The 24,200-nt window shown below is 37.2% G+C and overlaps 1 protein-coding gene across 7 annotated transcripts in view; it reads left to right on the plus strand.

The window, feature by feature from the left end:
- The window catches only part of Clock (clock circadian regulator), a 77,614-nt gene extending 53,572 nt beyond the window's left edge, over nucleotides 1-24,042 (plus strand). For 6 of the 7 annotated variants that reach the window (XM_070012664.1, XM_070012667.1, XM_070012665.1 and 3 more), the window contains 8 exons: nucleotides 1,632-1,773; nucleotides 3,153-3,253; nucleotides 3,813-3,902; nucleotides 7,714-7,866; nucleotides 8,588-8,794; nucleotides 9,719-9,924; nucleotides 15,958-16,261; nucleotides 16,746-24,042. In XM_070012664.1, coding sequence (XP_069868765.1) covers nucleotides 1,632-1,773; nucleotides 3,153-3,253; nucleotides 3,813-3,902; nucleotides 7,714-7,866; nucleotides 8,588-8,794; nucleotides 9,719-9,924; nucleotides 15,958-16,261; nucleotides 16,746-16,922 — 1,380 coding nt within the window. In that variant the 3' untranslated portion in view covers nucleotides 16,923-24,042. The remainder of the gene's footprint in view (nucleotides 1-1,631; nucleotides 1,774-3,152; nucleotides 3,254-3,812; nucleotides 3,903-7,713; nucleotides 7,867-8,587; nucleotides 8,795-9,718; nucleotides 9,925-15,957; nucleotides 16,262-16,745) is intronic. The other variant, XM_070012668.1, reaches the window with a different exon arrangement.
- Nucleotides 24,043-24,200: the final 158 nt, after the last annotated feature.

Here is a 24,200-nt window from a genome sequence, read left to right on the forward strand (position 1 = left end):
TCCTTTTTTTTTTTTTTTTTTTGCTAGTCCTGTGGCTTGAGCTTAGGGCCTGAGCCATATCCCTGAGCTTCTTTTTGCTCAAGGCTAGCACTCTACCACTTGAGCTACAGTGCCACTTCCAGCTTTTTATTTTTATGTGTACTGAAGAATTGAACCCAGGACTTGATGCATGCTAGGCGAGCACTCTACCACTGAGCCACATTCCCAGCCTTCCTTTTTTCTTTAATGTGAAGAGTACTATTTTACCAATTCTAAGGGTATACTTCAGAATCACTAAGTACATTTTCCCTGTTGTACAGCTATTACCACCATCTATGCCCAGAACATTTTCATATTTCCAAACAACTTCCTACTCCATTAAACAACTCCACATTTCCCTTTCCCCTCACCTCTTGGCGACTACCATTTTACTTTTATTTATTTATCTATTTATTTATTTATTTATTGTGGAAATACTGTACATAGGAGTTACAATTACATAGGCAAGATAATGAGTACATTTCTTTTTTTTTTTTTTTTTTTTGTGGTCCAGTTGTGGGGCCTGAACTCTGGGCCTGGCCGCTATCCCTCAGCTCTTCAGCTCAATGCTAGCACTCTACCACTTGAGCCACAGCACCACTTCTGGCTTTTTTCTTTTTGCTTATGTGGTGCTGAGGAATTGAACCCAGGGCCTCATGCATGCAAGGCAAGCGCTCTACCACTGAGCCACCTTCCCAGCCCAATGAGTACATTTCTTATCAAGCATTGTTGCCTTCTCCTTTGCTTCCCCCTCCCATCCCTTCCCAACTCCTACCCACACTCCCCCCAACCCCCTTTTATTTTTTTAATTAGAAAAATTCAGTGTCTTTTTATGACTGGCTTATTTCTGTTGGTATGATTTTACCATGCCAATGTAGCATATATCAGGATTCCCTTGTATTTTAAGGTCCCTGTAGTGTTTTAATATTTCTTCTGTGTGTGTGCATGTGCACTATGTTTGCCTGTTTATTAATCAGTCAGTGGATATTTAGATTTACCTTTCTGTTTTTTTGAGTAATGCCTATATACATATGGATATAGAAATGTCTGTCTGAGTCCCTACTTTCTTTTGAGTTTATAATAAGAAATAGAATCCTGATTATATGCAAGTTCTGTATTTGGGGAGGAACTGCCATACTGTCTTCCACAGGGCTACACCATTTTGACATTTCCATCCTCAAGCAACAAGAGGTCTAATTTCTATACTTACCAATACTGGTTATTTTCTCATTCTAATAAACATGATATACTATCTTATTGTGGTTTTAATTTACATTTCCCTGGATAGTGAGGTTAGGTTCCTTCTCAAGTGCTTACTGGCTATTTATATGTCTTCTTTAAGACTTTTACTGTTTTAGCACTTAATAGTTAGGTCTTTGATCCATTTTATTTCACTGTATATGATGTAAGATAGCCCATCTTTTCCATAAATGAATCCAAAATTTTTATTTTTTGCACTATAAAAAATAACTTCCATTCCTTTATCTAATATCTTCATGCTCGCTTTGCTATAGGTAAAATTTAAATTTTTATCTCACTGAGAACAGTCTTGCTAATTTGAGATGTGTGAACTGAACCACAAAGAAAACCATTATTTTTCTCTGTCCTTTTAGAGCCAAGATTCTGGGTCTGATAATCGCATAAACACAGTTAGTCTCAAGGAAGCACTGGAAAGGTTTGATCACAGCCCAACCCCTTCTGCCTCCTCCCGGAGTTCAAGAAAATCATCTCATACAGCAGTATCAGACCCTTCCTGTGAGTATTGTAGCTTGAAAGTAGACTTCATTAATGAGGGTGCATCTAAATTGCTTGTGTTACAAATATCAGCATTTTTTAAATCAAATACTTCTTTACAGGTTTTTACATTTGAAGGACATATTAATCTTTCCAATGAGTAAAAGACAAATTGCTATAGCAAAGAATTATGATAAAATATGTAGGGAGTAATGTCATTTGTTAACATTTTCATCATCACTCAAAAAAAAAGCAGGACAATTTACTCTTCTTTTTTACTATAAAGCAGTAAGTATTGTTCTTTGAAAGTTGTTTTTACTATCTTTAGAAAGACTTGCATAATTATCTTTAAATTACAAGTGTTCCTTCATCGCTGTAGTTTTATATCTATGAATTCTATCAATAGTTGATAGAAAATGTTCCAAAGGAAAAAGGTCACATCTATACTGATCAAATACAAACTGTTTTCTTGTCACTATTTCCTAAACATAATAGTTAAGCAACTATTTATGTACTGTTTATACTGTATTAAGTAGCATAAAAAGTCTAGATATAGCTTATTAATGGCAAGATGTGCATAGGATGTATGCAAACAGTGCACCATTTGGGGTTTTTTTCTGGTTGGTCATGGGGCTTGAACTCTGGGCCTGGGCTCTGTCCCTCAGCTCTTCAGCTCAAGGCTAGTGCTCTACCACAGCACCACTTCCAATTTTCTCAATGGTTTATTGGAGATAAGAGTCTCACGGACTTTCCTGCCCAGGCTGGCTTTGATCCGTGATCCTCAGATCTCAGCCTCCTGAGTAGCTAGAATTACAGGCCTGGCTACTGCACGATTTTATATAAGAGACTTCAGCATCCATGGATTTTTGGTGACTATAAGTAGTACTAGAAAAAGTCTTTTGTGGATATTGAGGGAATGACTATAGTAACTATTTTCATATTCAAAGTTTCCTGTTTCAAGTATTTTCTTTGTCCTTAAGAAAAATATTTAACCAGGTATCAGCAGCTAACATCAGTAATATTAGTGACTCAGAAGGCTACAACCTGAAGGTTCAAAGTGTAAAAGCTAGCCAAACAAAGTCTACAAGACTTCATCTCTAATTAATCAGCCAAAGGCCATGCTGGAGGCTTGCCTCAAGTGATAGAGCACCACCAGCCCGGAACAAAAATCCTGAGCAAGTACAAGGACCTAAATTCAAGCCTCCAAATGAGCAAAAAATAAATGTTAAAATGAGTCTTATAGTCATAGGCTTCATTTTATTGAATGATTTGAACACTAACAAAAAATTTTGGAAACTAACTCAAAAAATTTTTTATTCACTGAAGTATATTGTAAGATTACTATTTGATAATTGTATTTGTAAGTACTAATGCTGTTACGGTTTGTTAACTAACTTTAGCAACACCAACAAAGATCCCAACAGATACTAGCACTCCTCCCAGACAGCATTTACCAGCTCATGAAAAGATGGCCCAACGAAGATCATCATTTAGTAGTCAGGTAAGCTCTTTAATTTGGAATAAAAATTATTAAAAAGGGAAAATTTTCAGAAATTTATTGATATATTTTTCCCTTTCTGTTTTCTGTGATCTTTCTGAATTTTGCTCTCATACATGTAAGTCATTAAGATTATATCAGCCTTTTTCAGTTCTGAAAAGCTGATCATTGAGAGCCATCATATATCTTATCTTCAGATGCCAGTTCAATACTAGTTCAGTCCAGCCAGCTTCTATTGAACACATATGTAGGGTATCTGCTAAGTGCTTAGAAGAAACAAGGTAGTAGAGGAGCTGAGATACAGCCCATGGTAGAGTGTTTGCCTAGCATTCACTAGTTCCTGGGTTTCATTGTCAGTACCGCAAAATAAATAGACAGACAGACAGACAAATAGATAAATAGCTTACTTTTCTAGTGTGTAAAGGGAGTCATACTTGGATACAACTAACCAAAATGTAAATCAAATTAAATTCAGTGGTAAATATACCATGATATTTCTGGTTAAACTATTTATATATAGGAATGAGTATCATCTAACTATTATGATTTATTTTACTTCTAGTCCATAAACTCTCAGTCTGTTGGTCCATCAATAACACAGCCAGTGATGTCTCAACCTGCAAATTTACCAATTCCACAAGGCATGTCCCAGGTATCTTTGTTTTAGATGAGCATTTACAAGTGATAAATTGCTTTTAAGCTAATATGAATGTGTATGTTTATAGATGCAGTTTATTTTATAAATGCAGGTATATTTTCATTTGTTATAAGGATTATGGGGTACCATTAGCCCTTAGTGGTGAGTCTATAGGTACTGGTCTTTCAGTAGTCATGATAATCTTGAACATTATCCATTATCCTCCTTATTAATATGCCATAAATTATCTTCTCTTACTGAAAAGCACATAGTTATAAAGATACTAAAGATGTAACAATTTATTTTGTTCTTCCAGTGGTAATTGGAAGAAGGGAGTAACTTTATTTACATATTAATTATATATTAATCATGTATTATTGAGTTCCTTGTATATAACAGATATCTCAGGAACTGATAGTATTTATAATTTCTATACTGAAAAGCTGTTACATTAAGAGGGAACAACAAATAACTAGAATACCATGTCATATAACTTATGTACATCATACAACCTAATGTAGCCTATGGAAGTTGAGGAAAAGTTTCTACAAGTTTACCTGGCATGAGTCTCACAGAAAGCCTAAATACAAAAGTTAACAACATTGCTTAACAGCAATTGATTGTTAACAACATTGTTATGTTTCTCTTGATCATAATTTCTTGAGATGAATGTATCATTCAATGTCTCAGACACATTAAAAATACTACTGAGTAGTACAAAATGTAAACTTTTTTGCCTGTTTTGTTTAACATTAAATCCTGATTTCTAGCAAAACACTGGGCCTGGGTGCTGTCCCTCAGCTCTTTCACTTAAGGCGAGTGCTCTGCCACTTGAGCCACAGCACCACTTCCAGTTTTCTGGTGGTTAATTGGAGATAAGAGTCTCCTGGACTTTCCTGAGATCCTCAGATCCTAGCCTCCTGAATAGCTAGGATTACAGACGTGAGCCACCAGCACCCAGCTAGTTTGGATAACTTGTAGTCAGCATTAAGCCCTTAAATCTTATTTATTCTGAAGAGTTGATAAAAGTTTATGTAAATATCTAGAAATACTTTCCTCATAAATTGCTCTTTAATTTCAGGTACTGATTAAGCATTTCTTAACATTTTAAATAATATATATTATGTCATTTATAGTGAAAAAGCCAGACACTTCACCTCTTTGTTCTATGATTTTATTTTCTCTTGTCCTATGTTCTGTGTTTGTTTCTGCTTTCTTTTTTTTTTGGGGGGGGGGCAGGGGGTGTCCGGTCATGGGGCCTGAACTCTGGGCCTGGGCGCTGTCCCTCAGCTCTTCAGCTCAAGGCTAACGCTCTACCACTTGAGCCACAGCGCCACTTCCGGCTTTTTTCTTTTTGCTTATGTGGTGCTGAGGAATTGAACCCAGGGCCTCAGGCATGCAAGGCAAGCGCTCTACCACTGAGCCAACTTCCCAGCCCTCTACTTTCCTTTTTTGCATTAGTAGAAATTCTTTTTTTTTTTTTTTTCTATCATGGAGCTTGAACTCAGGCCCTTGGTGCTGTTGTTGAGTTTTTTCTGTACCACTTTAAGCCACAGTGCCACTTCCAGTTTCTGGTGGTTAATTGGAGATTAGAGTCTCATGAACTTTTCTGACTGGACTGGCAGATTTCATCCAGATTTCGTCCTCCTGAGTAGCTAGGATTATAGGCATGAGCCACCAGCATCCGGCTTAGAAATTCTTTAAAATTATGACAACAAATGTTTATCTGTAGTTATAAATAACTTTATAATAAATTATATTTGCATGACATATATAAATATATTTTGACTAATATTCTAGAAACATCATGGGAATATTGAGGTACTAGATTTGTAATTCTTGTATGATATGGTCTGGTTGTTGTCAACTTCAAAAGTGAAAACTATTTTTGAAAAAATAGTATTTTATTTCTGTGGTACAAACAAACAAAAAAGAACTATTATACATATTAACTTCTTTATTATGCATATACACTTTTTTTTTTTTTTTTTGCTTATGTGGTGCTGAGGAATCGAACCCAGGGCCTCATGCATGCAAGGCAAGCACTCTACCACTGAGCCACCTTCCCAGCCCTATACACTTTTTTTTGGAGATACTTTTGAAAAGTTGTGGAAGCATTTCTCACTTTAAGGTGCAGTTCACTGGACTGTCTTAAGGTAGATTTCTAATAACATAGAACTCTTCCAGTTCTTAGACTGTTATATGTACTGAATATTCATGAAAATAATTAAATGAACCCATATAAACTTAACAGAGGGGTCATCAAATGTATCTAAATTATAACAGTAGAAAAGAATGCTGCTTATACTCAGGTATAAAACAGAAAAGTAAGGTTAAAAACTCTGAGAGTTGAATAACTGCATTATTATATGCATTCCATTCATTCACAATTGCTTAGTCTTTAAAAACATGTTTTAAACGTGTCTAAGGACATTATCAATTGAAAATATAAGTGACAACAATAGTTATTTGTCAGATTTTGATAATTTTGGGTAATTTTGGAAGAGTATACTTTAGTACATTCTGGATAGTATACTTAAGATGACAGGTTGATAAGAATTAACTGAAGGCACAGGCTGGGTAGAGTAGAAATGATGGTTGGAAATAAAGTAACTTAGCCGGCCACCTCGTGCAATTCTAACTACTCAGGAGACTGAGATCTCGAGGATTAAAACTTGAAACCAGATTGGATAGAAAAGTACAGGAGAATCTTCCAATTAACCAGCAGAAAGCTAAGATGGAGGCATAGCTCAAGTAGTAGAGCTCCAGCTGAGCCAGGCCCTGAGTTCAAACCTCAGTAGTACCCACCAATAAATAGAAATTAAGTAACTTGTTTTACTAAATGGTCAGCCACAGTATAACTTTTCTAACTGTAGGATGTGCTTATAATCTGTCAAGATGTAGTCAGGAATCAAAAGTGTACGAGAAATTTGTATAGGGATAAAATTAAAAGTTGCTAATCACTATCTAAAAGAAACTAAAGACTATAAGAATAGAAGAGCTGGGTACTAGTGGCCCATACCTGTAATCCTAGCTGCTCAGGAGGCTGAGATATGAGTGTTGTGGTTCCAAAAGCCCAGGCAGAAAAGTCCGTGAGACTCTTTATCTCCAATAAACCACTCAGAAAAAGCTGAAAGTGGTGCTGTGGCTCAAGTGGTAGAGTGCTAGCCTTGAGCTCAAAGAGGCTCAGGGACAGTGCCTAAGCCCTGAGTTCATGTCCCAGGACCAGCAAAAAAAAAAAAAAAAAAAAAAAAATGAGAAGAGCACTCAAAGAAGGGACAAGTTTGGAAGATTCTCTCTCATGTTTCTGAATCTCCTATCTCTTGCCACCTGGGATTCATATGTCATTGTGCACAGGTAATGGCTAGCACCATTGGAAAATGGACATCACTAAAGTGCTACAGAGGATGACTGGAGGGAAGGAAGCTACCTGCTAGGGACCTGGCAGACTTTCCTGGGAAAGGATATCACTGAGACTTGTTGAAAAGCTGCCTGCTAAGTATTTAGGAACCTCACTGGAATGCCACTCACTGGCACCTATGATATAGGAAAGGACCAGAATCAGTAAGATAGGTGTCTTCTGTAGCATGTTTCCAGTACCATCTGCTAACAGGTCTGACTATGCAGGGCAAAGGAAAAAATACCTTTAAAGTTCAGCTTCACTGTCACAGAGCAGAGAAAGATGGGCAGATTAGGAGCAGAGATGCTATATATTAATAAGATGCATGATATTCTTAACTAATTATGCTCACTTTTCACATTATACATTTATGATGAGCAATTGATTCTAAAATATGGTATGCTTTTTCCACATGTGGTACTTCAGTTTCAGTTTTCAGCTCAATTAGGAGCCATGCAACATCTGAAGGACCAGTTGGAGCAACGAACCAGGATGATTGAGGCAAATATTCATCGGCAGCAAGAAGAACTAAGGAAAATTCAAGAGCAACTTCAAATGGTCCATGGCCAAGGGCTGCAGGTAAGTTGTTACTTATGAACACAAAGCATCCTGTTCATATTTTGCATTCCTACGAAAAGCACTTTTCTTAGTGAAAAGTGAGGTGCCAGAAATACATTCTACTAGTACTGTTCAGTCACTACCCATTGGTTACCCACTCAGTATGATACTGTATACTCAAAGTCTCCAGAGATGCTTGTTCCTAAGATAGCAGCATCCTTATTTTTCCATGTTTTCCAAATTTTAGGTAGTTCAAATTCATCATATTGAAAGTTATTTTATAGTAGCCTTGAATCTAGACAGTAAAGAATTTATAAGTAAAAGTTAATAAAATGTTCATGTTCATCTTACTTTACCAACTAGGAACTAGGAGACTAGGATTTTGGTAAAGGGAAACACTAAGTGGAAACTACTTCTAAATGATATATTTTGTCTGAAATTACAAATACAGATGATACAAAGCTGCCAGTCCATAGCCCTTTGAGTGTGTTAGGCATATTCTAACAATTGAAAGCATGATAAGATTAGGATGAGTGGAAGTTTTATGTTTTATTCAGTAATTATTTATTGCTCAAAATGACTAATATCTGTTACTTGCATTTTAATGTCTATTTAGAGGTACAAATGTAACCTAGAGTAGAGTGCTTGCCTAGCATACTTGAGGGGTTCATCCCTAGTGTTAAACAAAAAAGAATGAAAAGAACCCACAAACCTCATTTAAATGTAATCTTTATTTTTAAAGATGTTTTTGCAACAATCAAACCCTGGATTAAATTTTGGTTCTGTTCAACTTTCTTCTGGAAATTCATCTAATGTCCAGCAACTTGCACCTATAAATATGCAAAGCCAGGTTGTTCCTACTAACCAGATTCAAAGTGGAATGAATGCTGGACATATTGGCACAAGTCAGCATATGATTCAACAGACTTTACAAAGTACATCAACTCAGGTAATGTGATCAAGTACAATGAGCTATTAACATAGCTCTGTTGTGTATCATCTCTTAAAGTCTGATCATTAGAACATGAAATATTGAGTAATCATTAAAATATTAGTTGAAATTTTTTTACCATTAGTGTGAACTATTTTACATTTAAAAATTGTACAATCTGTTTAAGTCTAATAGTGATACCAGGTTCTGGTAACTCAGATTACTTGTGTGTGTTAAAAAGCTTTGATTAGCAGCCCAGTGCCAATGGTTCATGCCTGTAATCCTAGCTACTCAGGAGGCTGAGATCTGAGCATCGCGGTTCAAAGCCAGCCTGGGCAGGAAACTGTGAGATTCTTATCTCCGGTTAAGTACCAAATAAACTGGATGTACTGCTATGGCTCAAGTGATAGAGCACAGGCCTTGAGCACAAAAGCTCAGTGACAGCACCCAGGCCCTGAGTTCAAGTCCCAGGACCATCATACATACAAACAAAAGTAAAAGCTTTGATTTGTAAAGGAGTCTGGCCAGGTATCATGTTACTATACATAGAATACACTGTGAGTAGAACAGTGACAGTTTAATCAACGTCCCACAAAATCCTGGTGATTAGGATATATTTGTGACTCTATATGGAAAATACAAAAATAAACTAATCATTAGTCAATCACTTTGTATATTTAACAGAAATTCTGTCTGTATATTTTCTACCATCCCTATTAAGATCATGTTTCTTTTAAAGTCCTAGCTTGCCTTCCTTCTGGCTGGGAATTCAAGCCTAACCATTTCCATTTACTACAAGTCGTTCCTTTGTGATTAGACTTTCTCAGAGTAATTTATCCTGTTTCCCTTTTAATATCAGCTATTGTTAAAATAGTAAATGGCAGATGCATTGTCTCCAAATAACTTTGTTCAGTTAATCTCTCTGTAAAATCTCTTTTATAGCAGAGTCAACAAAACGTACTGAGTGGTCACAGTCAGCAAACATCTCTTCCAAGTCAGACACAGAGTACTCTTACAGCTCCTCTATATAATACTATGGTGATTTCTCAGCCTGCCGCTGGAAGCATGGTCCAGATTCCATCCAGTATGTCACAGAACAGTACCCAGAGTGCCACAGTAACTACATTCACTCAGGACAGACAGATAAGGTACTTGTCTTACTTCTTTTGTCATATTCAAAGTTATGTTAATTAAAATAGTAATATGACAGCTGGGAATTTGTCCTGTAATCTCACTACTCAGGTAGCTGAGATCTGAGGATTGTGGTTGGAAGCAGCCCAGGCTGTTTAAGACTGTTATCTCCAATGAACTTCCAAAAAGTCAGAAGTGGAGCTGTGGTTTAAGTGATAGATCACTAGTCTTGAGCAAAAAAGCTCAGAGACAGTGCCCAGACTCTTAAGTTAAAGCCCCAGGACGTGCACACATGTACAGACACAAACACATGCACACATGCATATACACACACAAAACAGTAATATGAAAAATTTAGGAGTGGCTGGTAGAATGCTATTCTTGAGCAAAAGAGCCAGGCAAAAGTGCAAAGCCCTGAGTTCAAGCCCTAGTATGGAGGAGAGTGCATGTGTGCACATACACATACACACAACAATAAGGCTAGGGATATAGTTCAGTGTTAGAATGCTTGCTTAACATGCTCACCACCCTCAGTACAGTTCCTAACACTGCATTAAGAAACAAAACATCGGGGCTGGGAAGGTAGCTCAGTGGTAGAGTGCTTGACTTGCATGCATGAGGCCCTGGGTTCAATTCCTCAGCACCACATAAGCAGAAAAAGCCGGAAGTGGGGCTGACACTCAAGTGGTAGAGCATTAGCCTTGAGCTGAAGAGCTGAGGGACAGCGCCCAGGCCCAGAGTTCAGGCCTCACGACCGACCAAAAAAAAAAAAGAAAACATGATTTTTTTTTAAAAAACTGATTTTATAATTTTATTATTTTGTTGTTTGTAGCAGCCATTATTGCTTGCAATAAAAACATACCTGTTTCAAGACATGAAAATTAGAGTAATAAAATAAATTTTTATTTTTGGGCTGCAAGCAAATAGGAACATTCTGTAGTGTTCATAGGATGATGTGATGTGCAAGGCTGTTTCACTGTGCAGCCCCCTCTTGTTAGTGCGGATGGTTGAGAGTATTCATGGTGGTATAGCTTACCTTCCTTGAATTTGTTAAGTTTTTTTCTTTTTCCCTCTTTTTTGGGAGAGGAGGGGTGGTACTGGGGCTTAAACTCAAGGCCTTAAGCTCTCACTTAGCTTTTCTACTCGACTGGCATTCCATCACTTCAGTCACACCTCTACTTCCTCAAAATACATGGATTCATTCTTATTTTTTCTGAAATACTTACAAGGATCTTTGTTCTTTCCCTATGTCTCATACAAGAAAAATAGGATTTTGGTAATTTCTCATGGGTCTAAATGGTTAAATCAGTGAAGCAGCCACTCTAACTCAAGACCTAGATGTCTGATTTCAAAGTTTACATAGTCACGCATGCTACTCTGAATTCTGTACACTAATGAGAATTCCAAATAGCTGACTTAAATATAAAACTTTTGAAGAAATGCCATCGATGCTGAAAAGCTGCCTTCTAACAACTATAGGATCTCCATATTATGAAATCTCCAATTTTAAATGTTTTTTATTTTTACCTTACTTTACGCCCACTATATACTTCTTTTAAGTTTTGTTTTTTATGTAAGTAGTTGTACAAAGAGGTTTCAATCCAACAGGTCAGTTTATGAGTATAATGCATCTTGACCAAACCAACATTACTCTTGCCCATTGTGCCCAGCCCCATCCAGAACCTCAAGTTACATTGTTTTATTAGTACTTCTTGTATATACAATTTGACTTTTGTATTGAATGGTATATTTTACTGTGTTAATAATTTTCAGAGTATAGAAGCTGCAGGATTACATAGGAATTAAAAGCACAAGAAGCTTTTCTTTGTAACTCAGTTAACTTACAAAGTCTGTCTTATGAATGTTCATAATGAAATCTTACAAATGTTATCCATTAAAATTCAGAGGGCTGATTTTTTTGTTTGTTTTTGTTGCTGGGATTTGAACCCAGAACCTGGGTCCATACACATGGACCAATATGTCCTATGTACATACTCTCCCATTGTTCTACACTCCCAGGCAAAAGACTTACTTTATAGTTTGGGGGGAAAGCCATTAAACTGGATTACTGACATGCATTTTGGAAGATGCAATTTAGGGACTATTTGTAAATACAATTCTGAGAGGACAAATCCTATTTCAGCAAATGTTTGAAGCTTATATATTGATGCTTTTATAAGTTAGGTCTTTCCCCTGGGAAAAGACTTGTAAAATCAATAGAAAGGTAGGTCAGAATTATTGTAGGCTTATAGAAAAGCAGAAGTGAGTAATTTTGTGGATTGAGGCAAACAGGTGAAGAGAGCATTATGGTTGGTCAGGGATAGCTTGGATTAGGAGGTGACCATTGGCCTGAGTTTTATAGTGAGGGTGGTTTTGCATTTGCACGTGGTGAGGCCTCTAAAGGGGCATTCTCAGCCAAAGACACCTGTACATGCACAGCCACAGAAGTGTGAGCTGGGCAACGGAGATGATTAGAGACTATGTTTTTCTGTCAGAAATGAATAAAGTAGTCTCTGGATAAAGCACGTATCAATGAGTCAATAGGCAATTCAAATATTAATTTTAGGATTACAAAGGAAATAGCATTTAGCACTTGTTATATAAGTACACTCTAAATGTTACTTTTTTTGAGCCTTAAGAGTTTTTTTATTTTGTACTCAAGCATTTGGTCCTAAAGTATATAAAATACAGTATTTTATTTTCAAGATGTGACATGAATTCAGAATAAATTAAGGGTATAAAGCTATGACTCAATGTAGAATGCTTGCCTAGCATTCTCCATTCTCTGTTCTCCATTGCCTAGCCCAGAGTGGGTATAATCCCCATCACTGCAAAAATGAATCCATGTAAGTTTATTTTGTCTTATGGAATACATACAGTATACAATACATGTACAGAGTTTCTTTTTTTTTTTTTTTTTTTTTGATGGTCGTGGGGCTTGAACTCTGGGCTTAGGCGCTGTCCCTCAGCTCTTCAGCTCAAGGCGAGCGCTCTATGGCTTGAGCCACATGCACTTCCGGTTTTCTAGTGGTTTATTGGAGATACGAGTCTCATGGATGTTCCTGTCCGGGCTGGCTTTGAACCATAATCCTCAGATCTCAGCCTCCTGAGTAGCTAGAATTACAGGCGTGAGCCACTGGCACCTGGCTCAGAGTTTCTTTTGTGTGTGTGTGTGTGTGTGATTTGGTGGTACTGGAGTGTGGTACTGAACTTCACACTCAGGATAGGCAGGTATACAACCACTTGAACCACTACTGCATCCTTACATTAATACTGTTATGTTGTTTTACAGATTTTAATACAGTCTTCATCTTGCTATATGATAGTGTCAGATCTGTTTCCTTGCTGTGATGGCCAGTGTTAGAAATGAACAGCACCCCATAAAAAAGGCAATTGGAAAGAGATAAGGAAGGGAGGAAATTAGCAAATAATAGTAAACACTATGCTGCATTGATAAACTTATAAATTAAAATTTTTTGTTTTGTTTTTGCCAGTACTGAGGCTTAGACTCAGGCCACTACCCCTTAGTTTTTTCACGTAATGCTGGTGCTCTACCACTTGCCACACAGTGCCACTTCCAGCTTTTTAGAAGTTAATTAGAGATAAGTCTCTCAGACTTTCCTCCCTGGGCTGGTTTCAAATTGTAATCTTCATCTCAGCCTTCTAAACAAGTAGCTAGAATTACAGACATGAGCCACTGGTACCCAGCAAAGAATATTTGTATCCAGTATTAGAATATCACTTTTTATTTATGTTTGTAATACACATTTGATGGATTTTTTTCTATAAATGTAGTTCTTTTAAATTATCTTATGGTAGCCTTAAGGTTTTCTGTGAATTGTGTGCCACATATATCGACTCCCAAGCACTTAGTCATTTTATGAAAAGAAAAAAGTTTATAGTTTTGACATGATTAAAATTCTCTGTTACGCTGAGTGCTAGTAGCTCACACCTGTAATCCTAGCAAATCTGAAGATCTGGCTCAGAGCTAGCCCAGGCAGGAAAGTCTATGAGATGCTTGCCTCCCAATTAACCAACAGAAAAACAGAAGTGGTGCTGTGGCTCAAGGTAATAGGGTGCTATCCTTGAGCAGAAATCTCAGGGACAGTGCCTAGGCCTTGAGTTCAAGCCATATGACTGACAAAAGTTCTCTGTGATACATATAACATAAAATTAGATATATTGACCATTGTCAAGTGTACTGTTGGCTGCCTGCCCATTCTGCCTGTCAGTGGAAACTCTGGATGCTTCCATGCCTCCACCTGAAAATAAGTGCTGCTATGAATGTAAGCATGCAAGTATCTGTCTCTGCTTTTCTTTCTTTTGGATTATACACTCAGAAGTTGAATAATTTCCTGTGGTTGGTAATCTTGTTAAAGATTTTGAGGAACTGCCATATAGTTTTTCATGGTGGCTGTATTTTACATTCCCATCAACAGTTCACAAATGTTCTCACTTCTCCACATCTCTGTCAACACTGATGATTGTCTGTTGATGTCTATGATAGAAAGCCTGATGGGTATATAAAGTGGCTTTTCATTGTGGCTTGATTAGCATTTCCCTAATAACTAGTGATACTGAGTACCTTTGTGTGCATTTATTTGCCATTTCTCTATCTTTTTGGAGAAATACATATTTAGGTTTGACCTTATTTTGGGGGGGAGGGGTCCGGTTGTGGGGACTGAACTCTGGGCCTGGGCACTGTCCCTCAGCTCTTCAGCTCAAGGCTAGCGCTCTACCATTTGAGCCACAGCGCCACTTCTGGCTTTTTTCTTTATGCTTATGTGGTGCTGAGGAATCGAACCCAGGGCCTCATGCATGCAAGGCAAGCGCTCTACCACTGAGCCACCTTCCCAGCCCAGACCTTATTTTTTAAGTGAGTTGTTCAGTTTTAAGAAATGTAGTTATTATGATAACCAAATATATCACATATGTAACTCTTGTTTAATGAGTTTCATTTTCAGTATACATGTTTTATTTAATGTAGTCCAGTTAACTTTTTTTTTCCTTTTATCACCTTTAGTTTTGATGGTGTCAGTGAAATCATTTCTGAAGTCTGGTGTCATGAAGCTTTATTGTCTCTTACAGGGTTTTGGGTGGCATTCTTTTTTTGGGGGGGGGGATCGTGCCTGGGCGCTGTCCCTCAGCTCTTCAGCTCAACGAGAGCGCTCTACCACTTGAACCACAGCATCACTTCCAGTTTTCTGAGTGGTTTATTGGAGATAAGAGTCTCACAGATTCTCCTGCCTGGACTAGCTTTGAATCTCGATCCTCAGATCTCAGCCTCCTGAGTAGCTAGGATTAGAGGCGTAAGGCACTGGCGCCTAGCTTGTTTCTTACAATTTTTAGCTTTTGTGCTTAGCTTTATTTTGAATTTATTTTTGTAAATGGAGGTGTTCTTCATTCTTCTTTTTTTTTTGTCAGTCATGGGGCTTGAACTCTGGGCTTGGGTGCTGTCCCTGTGCTCTTCAGCTCAAGGCGACTGCTCTACTTCTTGAGCCACAGCCCCACTTCCGGTTTTCTGGTGGTTTATTGGAGACAGGAATTTCACAGGCTTTTCTGCCCAGGCTGGCTTTGAATAGTGATCCTCAGATTTCAGCCTCCTGAGTAACTAGGATTATAGGCATGAGCCACCAATGCCTGGCTTCTTCATTCTTTTGAATATATTTTAAAAAGTGGTTTGTCATATTTGCTTGTGGTCATATATTGATTTTTCTATATATATTCTTTATTGATAACTCAAAAGGAATCTTTAAAAACAAAATATAAACATGCTTTTATTTATTTATTTTGTCCATCATGGGGCCTGAACTCTGGGCTAGCACTCTACCACTTGAGCCACAGCACCACTTCTGGTTTTTTCTGCTTATGTGGTGCTGAGAAATCAAACCCAGGGCCTCATGCATGCAAGGCAAGCACCCTACCACTGAGCCACTTTCCCAGCCTTAAACGTGCTTTTATAAAATGAAATTGGTACTATCCCTGGATATTATCTTAAATGATCACTGCCTTAGCTGGTCTTCTAACTCCTCTTTTTTTTCTTCCTACAGATTTTCTCAAGGTCAGCAACTTGTGACCAAATTAGTGACTGCTCCTGTAGCTTGTGGGGCAGTCATGGTACCTAGTACCATGCTTATGGGTCAGGTAGTGACTGCCTATCCTACTTTCGCCACACAACAGCAGCAGGCACAGGCATTGTCAGTAACACAACAGCAGCAGCAGCAGCAGCAACAGCAACAGCAGCAGCAGCAGCAACAGCAACAGCAACAACAGAGTTCCCAGGAGCAGCAGCTTCCCCCAGTTCAGCAACCATCTCAGGCTCAGCTGACCCAACCACCACAGCAGTTTTTACAGGTAAATTTCCCTATGGAGACGCCATCTCCAGTCCATTTATTATTTTTTTTTTTAGAATAGAATTTGGCAAGTGACCTAGAAATTTTGTCCTGGTTAGCTATTTCTTTTACTTGTCTTGTTCAGTATCTGGAAGACTTGGTCCTACCACAGTCATACTCAGTTGTATCTGAACTGTTAGAATAGAGCAGGTGGCCTGCTTTCTGCCCACCTCAGGGCTCTTCCTTCAAGCCTAGTTTCTCTTCTTGTGCTAGAATTTCTAGAAGGTGAAACTGTCTTTCTTACATATATAGTGAGAAAAAAGAGGGAAAGAATTTTGTTAAACTTCCAAGAAAGAGGGAAAGTCTCATAAGCGTATTTAAAAAATAGAATGTTAAGGTTAGAGCAAAAATGAAAATAGCATAAAGATTTTGTCCCTATGGACAGTGGACAGCTTGAGTAAATCTTAAGTGGACAGTATTAAGGAACAAAGCATTTGTGTTTTCAGACTTCTAGGTTGCTCCATGGGAATCCTTCAACGCAACTTATCCTCTCTGCTGCATTTCCACTGCAACAGAGCTCCTTCCCTCAGTCACATCACCAGCAGCAGCAGCAGCAACAGCAGCAACTCAGTCGGCATAGGACTGACAGCTTGACTGATCCTTCCAAGGTTCAACCACAGTAGCACACAAACTTCCTTCTTCTCTGGCATCAAGGGACGAAGGAGATGGTCCATAAAGAGTCACTCAGATAATCCGAGAATAGGAGGAAGACTTCCAGCTGTTCCATAAGATGTACTATTGAGTGTTCTCATTCCTGGAATTAGTTGGTAAGAAAAATGCTGCCTAGTGCTACAAATGTACATTAAATACCAGCCAGCAGGAGATAATCCTAGAGACATAGCCAATTCTGACAGTGTTTTGGTCACCAGATATTTTTTTTGATGGGAAAAAAAAAGAGTATATTGCCAAATGTATGAAGCTCAGCTATGAGATTGACCTCTAGTGAACCTGAAAGGCACAAATAATGTTTGTACTTTTAGTGGTCCTGTTCCTGGTATTAAGTGTTACAGAGGACTGCACCACTGCCATGTCAGGGGTTCACTTACAATGATGCCATGAAGATAGTTCAGTAAGTAGGTCCCCCGTTTCTCTCCCTCTTCAAATAATGATAGAACAGTAATTACTTTGAGAATGTTGTGTGGGTTCAAATTCTTTATGTATAGATGCTGTAAAAATATGTATATGTCTGGATGAAGGAGAGAAGCACACATTCTGTATGCTGCATGAAAGCATTATCTCTTCCTTATAGGTATGAGTACATTTCATTAGATTTTTACACCTGATAAAGCTCCACTTTTCCTTTTGTTTACAGCATTAATAGTGTTCTATTCACTTTTCCAGGGCACAGGTCTTTGTGTTCATACTTTGGCTGTGATGTCACAGTTTGTTTAGTGAGGTATGAAGTGCTGCTGGGAATGGATTTTTTTTTCAGGTTAAATTATTGATACAATAGGATTTTCAAGTTAAAAAAATAGCCCTCATTTCATTATTTTTCAATTATGTTTGAAAATAGGATTTGCACTGCTGTATTTTAGATGGTTGGGAGTTTGATCACATATTTCTATGTATTTCTTCATGGGAAATACATATGTACAAGGTTTTCAACAAGCCTGAAAGTAATTTCAAGAATGTTTCAGTTATATAGGAGTAAATTTTGCACACAAAACATTTTAGGCACTTTTTAACATTCTCAATGGTGGGAATTTTAACTTTTAGGATTTGTTGGAATCTTTTTATTATCCTTCATAATTTCAATGCTTCTTTTAGTCAGAAATGATTCAGGGTTATTTGGGGGGGGGGGGAGGGGCTCCATAGTGCCTTGATTTGATTCAGGTGATAGCTCACCATCTTGAATTCATTGTCTGGTTTCAATAGCAGTTTTGAAACCTTAGTACATTTTTAACAGCATGTGATTATCAGTGTCATTATTTTCCATTGATTCCTATAAAGACTGCTGAGTCTTAGAGTTTAGAGTAAAGAGAATTAACCCATCACTATTACAGTTACTAGTACGCTCCCAAAATTGTTTCCTAAATTCGTATCTTTCTTTAAAGCTAGTCATTACCAGTAAATATTTGCCCCACGTGATAGATATTCCTGTATGAAGAGGTAGAAATTGGCTCTGCCATCATTATAACACAAATACTGTAACTCACATGCTTTTTAAATATGAACTAAGATTTCATCTGTTAATATCATATTCTAAAGGTAATAAAATCCAACACAAGTTACATACATTTTTAAAAGCACTGCTTAGATTTTATGGTACTAATAATAAAATCTGCAATTATAGAGAATTAAGAATTAAGATTAGCAGAAAATCTTATTAGAATATTAAAAGTGACTGAAAAGCAGGAAAAAACACAAATCAAAAATGACCTTAAGAGAAAATGTGTTAACAGAGGTGAAGTTGCCAAGATTTTGAGTAAAGATGATAATCTAATGGAGAATTTCTAGATAAAAGGCTCAGGGGAATATGCTAAATCAGTTCTTAATCTTTGGCTTTACTGTCATCCTTAAGAAATATCTTCTGTTTTGCTACAAAAGTATACCTGGGCACAATGAAGTTAGAAAGTTAATGTTGAAAATAACCAAAGAAAATTGGTACCTATACTTGTAAAAAAGAGGTATGCCAAGATGCCACTCAATAATTATTAACATATCATAGAATTCTTCTAATTAAATGGCAATTCAGAAGAGATTTCTGACATTCCATGAACATTGAGTAGCTGTCAGAAAGTATGTGTACTTGAGCTTACACATGGCAGAACTGATTGTCTCCAAATTGCCTTTCTCAACCTTCTGCTATTCCGTATATATCTGAGTTGTGCCTCATTTGTTGGCAATACAGTAAAGTGATAAGGATTTAGCTAACAAAACATGACGGACTATTAAGGCTTAACCTCTGAATACCATAATTAGAAGAAAGATTGTGACTACTCTGTACTTAACAGAAGCAAAACATAAAGATAAGCCACAAGGTAAATTTCTAAACTTTTATTTACTCACATCCTTCTACCCCATCCTCTTCAAGTATTTTCTATATTCACAAATGTTTAGGGAAAAAAACTAAAGTAATTCCTTTTATTCAGGAATAAGGTGAACTTTTCCTGCTTGAAATTGACACTTGCTAAATTTAAAGAGCAGTTAGCTGGTAACTTTTGCTGTCAGTATGGAGAGTGGTGTTGGGAAAGCTAGTCAGCATCTCTTTACCCTTGGTTCCCTCCTGGCTCTCTTGAACTAGGGTTTGCAAAACTACCCCTATCTCCTTCCTTATGAGACTTAAGTATTTAGATGAAGATTCAACAGTTTCTCATTCTTCCCTCAATTCTGTAGCCAAAGTTCTTAATTAAAATCCCACATCTAAATCATAAAGTGATAACAAATGGAAACACCTTTCAGGTTCTTACAGATCTTCCCTCTGCTTTTCCCTCACAGGGATTCAGTTCCTAAAAGCATGTCATGCTGGTGGTGCTTACTAGTAAGGAACTGTTAAGGGATGGGGCAGGTGCTGGCTGTTCTGTAGTGTTGCCTTGCTCAGGCTTCTGTGCTATCAGTGTAGCTTAACAAGTACAGGTGACAAATACTAGCACTAACAGTTGCTGCTGAAAGTGGTATCAAGCCAGAACCCAGACACCTACAAGTACTCCAGTTTTTTTAGTGGAAAATATGGGAGAAAAAGCAAATGTAGTGGGTTGGTAGTGGGTTTGTTCACCTCCAAATTCCATCCTAAATTCAGGTGGGAAGTTTAAGAGTGCTGTGTGCTCTGCCTTGTCACATGTAGATGTGGCTTAGGAATGTACTAGTGATTAAAGAATGCCAGTGATTATGAAGTTTGTTACAAAACTCAGTGCAGAATAGTGAGCATGTTGTTTGAGTTCTTTACATGTGTATAGTTGTTGGTCACTGCCTTAACGCTGTCTCTTGATTAGGGGTACTGAAACAGCCCAGCTCTATAAAGAGCATTGGGTTGAAGAAAGATGATTGAAGTAGCCTTAGAAAGGGACCCTTAAAAGAGTGTACCTGGATGTTAATTCTTTTCACCTGGAGATTACTGTTTTGAAATTGTTTCTACTACATTGAGGCAAACTTTTAGTGGGATGCAGATAACATATTACTTTAGTATTCTTTTTTTTTTTTTTCCTATTTCTTTAGTGAATGAAAGGTTGTTGAACATTTGTGTAAAACTCAAGTCTACAACTTTTCCAATATATGTGGCTCTGCTCTTAGTGCCACAGGAGTCCATGTTGGAAGGTATAAACACTGGATATTAATATTGCTAAGTGAGTTTAGCCAGGAGTAAGCAGATTGGAACTTTTAATGGTGAAGAATCAGCACAAAAGCACTTGCCATTTTACTAGTGACTGGAGAGACCATTTATGTTTGTCTGGATTGAGTGAGCATTCTTCTAAAAGGAGTGTCCTGAAGTAATTGCAAAGGAAAAGAGTTGACTATTTTTATAGCATATTTAATATATTTGTATATAACAATAAGTATAGTAGGAACCCTCCACATGCCTCCCACTTTTCTAATTTCCTTCCCCTTTTGCCATAGCCCTAGTGTAGCCTCATCCGCATGGGTAATGTGCCTATTGTCAGCCTACCAAAAGATAGTGCTGCTGCTTTTTCAGACAGGTGAGATCAGACTCTCATGCCTGGGGATCCTTTATGGGAGGAACAGCACACACTTCAAACAACAAACATACCACAGTCTAAAAGCATCATTTTGAAATGTAATAAGCACTTTATTGCAATTATTCATTTTGATAAAAGTTTATTAGCTTAGGCATTAACTGTTTCTAAAGGATCCCCAAATCATCACTTAGGTGAAATTATGACACATTTCTGAGAAATGTTTAGATCCAGTGAACCATAGGTTTATGGGAGTGATTTCAAGGTAGCCAAATGAACTCTTATTTTGAATGTGGTGGAGTCAAGAGGTTGTAGATGGCTAGTTCCATTTAAACACTATTGTAAACCTAATCTTGCCTATTGTGTGGACACCAAAAGAGACCAATGAGCCTGTTTATTATCAGAGGTCTAGGAAATTGCATCTGTGTGAGTAGATATACAGAATTAATTTAAAAGTGATTGGTAGTAATATTTTAGAACACAGTAATTGAGTGTCTTAAATGTGCCCTGAAATGTTGGCATGTCATTTCAGCGTTTCCATTTGAATTGCTCTTGTAATATTTTTGCACAAAAAGGACTGAAAAAGACTGTTTTGGGTAAAGAAAAAGTTTAATTTGGTCTTATTTTTAATGTCTCCTGTGAAAACACAGGATCCATTTTGTTCCTGTAGTAATTAATTCAGGATATTTCAAACAGTGTTGAACAATTCATAAGAAATTAAGCAAACTTGGATATTTAAAATTAAAATACTTTATTTCCATGTGACTCCTGTATAGTTTTTTACCCCCATTGTCATAACACTACATTCCTTGTTTTCTTAAGTAATACTTTGAAGGCTTTGAGTATTTAACATGTGAGCTGCCTGGGTTTTCCCAGGAAGGTCTTTAGTGAAATGATAGTTTCTGAAGAGACTATGAAGTGAAATCCTATCACCACCAGCAGCAAACATTGAGGTGCTGCATTAGATGACAATCAAAATAGTAAGTATTTATTAAGAAAGAATCTAGAAGGTGCTTGAGATAGTTGCTTTGAAAGCAGTTCTCTGGGTTTCTTGAATGAAAATTGCTAAATATATTTATTTATATTTTTAAATATCATTGCATCATTTTCTCATCAGTGATTTCAATGTTTGTGATTTAATTTGTGATTTGTCTTGTTTTGCATCATTGTCTTATACTTGGAGAACTGGATATTATCTGAGGCAGTTTGCTAGTCCTTTCAATGACTCTCCAAGACAACCTGAATCTATTCAGGGCAGGAGAGCAGCGGAGGGCCCATTCCATTCGCCCTGCACTTCCTCTGCTTTCAACCCAGTTAAGAAAAGATTTAAAAGATAACTCCTTTCCTCAGTGTTTCACATAGCCCCAACCTTTTTCTAGTTTCACTTGCTGCCTTCTCTATTTTATGGGGACTTTTTACGTAATTTTCCCAGCACAGCCAAAGGCCAATATGACAGAACCAATGGCACTCATTGCCTGTTTTGCCCATTTGGGGAAATAGTAAATGATCAGCATATTCTAATGGCTATCATTATCATATTCATATTAAAGCTCTTAAATAATAGATGGAATATACACACTGAAAATCTCTACAAAAGTTTGCTGTTTTTATATAGTTGTAGTGTTGCTTGGTCTTTTTGAAAACAAAACCTCTATACACAGCACTGTCCAATATAGCCTGGACATACCCCAAGAATCCTTCCAGCTCACTCATTGAAACATAATCCTCCACTTGAGGGTCCTGAGCTGCTTGAAGCTGTACCTCCCATAGGCAAGGCAAGGCAAGGCAAGGCAAGGTTCACTCGGGATCCCTTAAGAGAATGGGTAATTAAAACATTGTCACGAACAGGATGGATTTTATTTTGTACAAATAAAATGTATTAACAGGTTTAAAGATACGCTATTTTCACATGTATGCTTTTAAATCTCTAAGGAAACAAACTGTGACATCACTTTGGGAAATGACATTAAATTGTTTTGTGTCTTTTTGAGTTGACTTGTACTGGTGCAGGTTCACTACTGGTAATGGCTGAGCCATTACCAAGAAGTTAAAATGTAGGAAAAGGTATGCTACCTTCTAATTAATGTATTGTATACTAGACAATCATCTTCAAGCAAAAAAATCATTGTCCAGGAAATGTCCTGTTTATAAAATACATGTCAGCAGGAACAGCTGTAATTTACACCATTCTAATTAGTTTGAAATCTATTTTCCTGTGGTTGTAGGGCCTCAGTTGGCACTTTCAGAGTCACTCTTCTGTAAAGATCAAAGCCCAAAGACAAGTTAATCAGTGTATATTGAAACCAGTTAGTGCAAAAAAAATAGTTGTTGTATCTTTGTAAATTTTTGTTAACATCAGTTGGTAGTTGTAAAAACACACCAGACGCTAATGTTCTGTGTAGTTCTTAGTGTGCTATTCCTGGCATTGCTGTCTTTACTGCTTGGTTCTGGGGTTTTTAATCCAAAGTAGATATATCCCCATCATTCTTCCAAATGGATGGCGCTAGAAATGGCTGCTGATCTTTCCATAACGTGAATATTTAAATGAAATCCAAACTAATTTGCAAACATGAAAATAGGCATTTTTCAGGTATTATCTTCTGCCAAAACCCTAAATTGCATTATAAGGATGAGGAATAATGATGATTCATCGGTGCTATATTAGGTTCTCTGATTCATGAGCTGTATTTGGAAATACAATACTGTATAAAATATATGGGTTCTTACCAGCTTGATATTGGCATTTTAATTCGGTATTAGAATTGGTCATGGCTTGTTTTTAAGCTGTACTGAGAAGAAAGTAAAAGTGTGTTACTAGCCTACCTCCACTCAGGCCTCTTCATGTATGATCATTTTTCCAAGTTTTGATGTGCGTAGCTCTTAAAATCTACTTGTTCTATTATAATGTTCTTTCTTATAGTCTCTTGTAATGTGTTCAGAACCTAAAATTATAGCGAAAGAGCCAAGCAGTAGCATTGTGGAATATTTCGGTTGGGGGAGGGGGGGAGACTTGTGGATTTTTTGTTTTTTGGTGGTGTTTTTTTTTTAAATGTAAAATAGACCCAGACTTTGTTTTCTTCAACTTAAAAAATAAAAAAATACCTCAGTGCTAGTGCTGTTTTTCAGTATCATCTGCATTTTACCAGAAGTAATATCTGCTTTATGTGGCACAGAACTTGTAAGAATCACATTTTGAATTTGTAGACTTATTAAATATTTTTAAATCTCTTAACATTTTCCTTTTTTATTCAGTAGCGGGACCTAACTGCA

This window comes from Dipodomys merriami, unplaced genomic scaffold (assembly GCF_024711535.1).
Source record: "Dipodomys merriami isolate MVZ:Mamm:240054 unplaced genomic scaffold, mDipMer1.0.p SCAF_9, whole genome shotgun sequence".
Taxonomy (NCBI): domain Eukaryota; kingdom Metazoa; phylum Chordata; class Mammalia; order Rodentia; family Heteromyidae; genus Dipodomys; species Dipodomys merriami.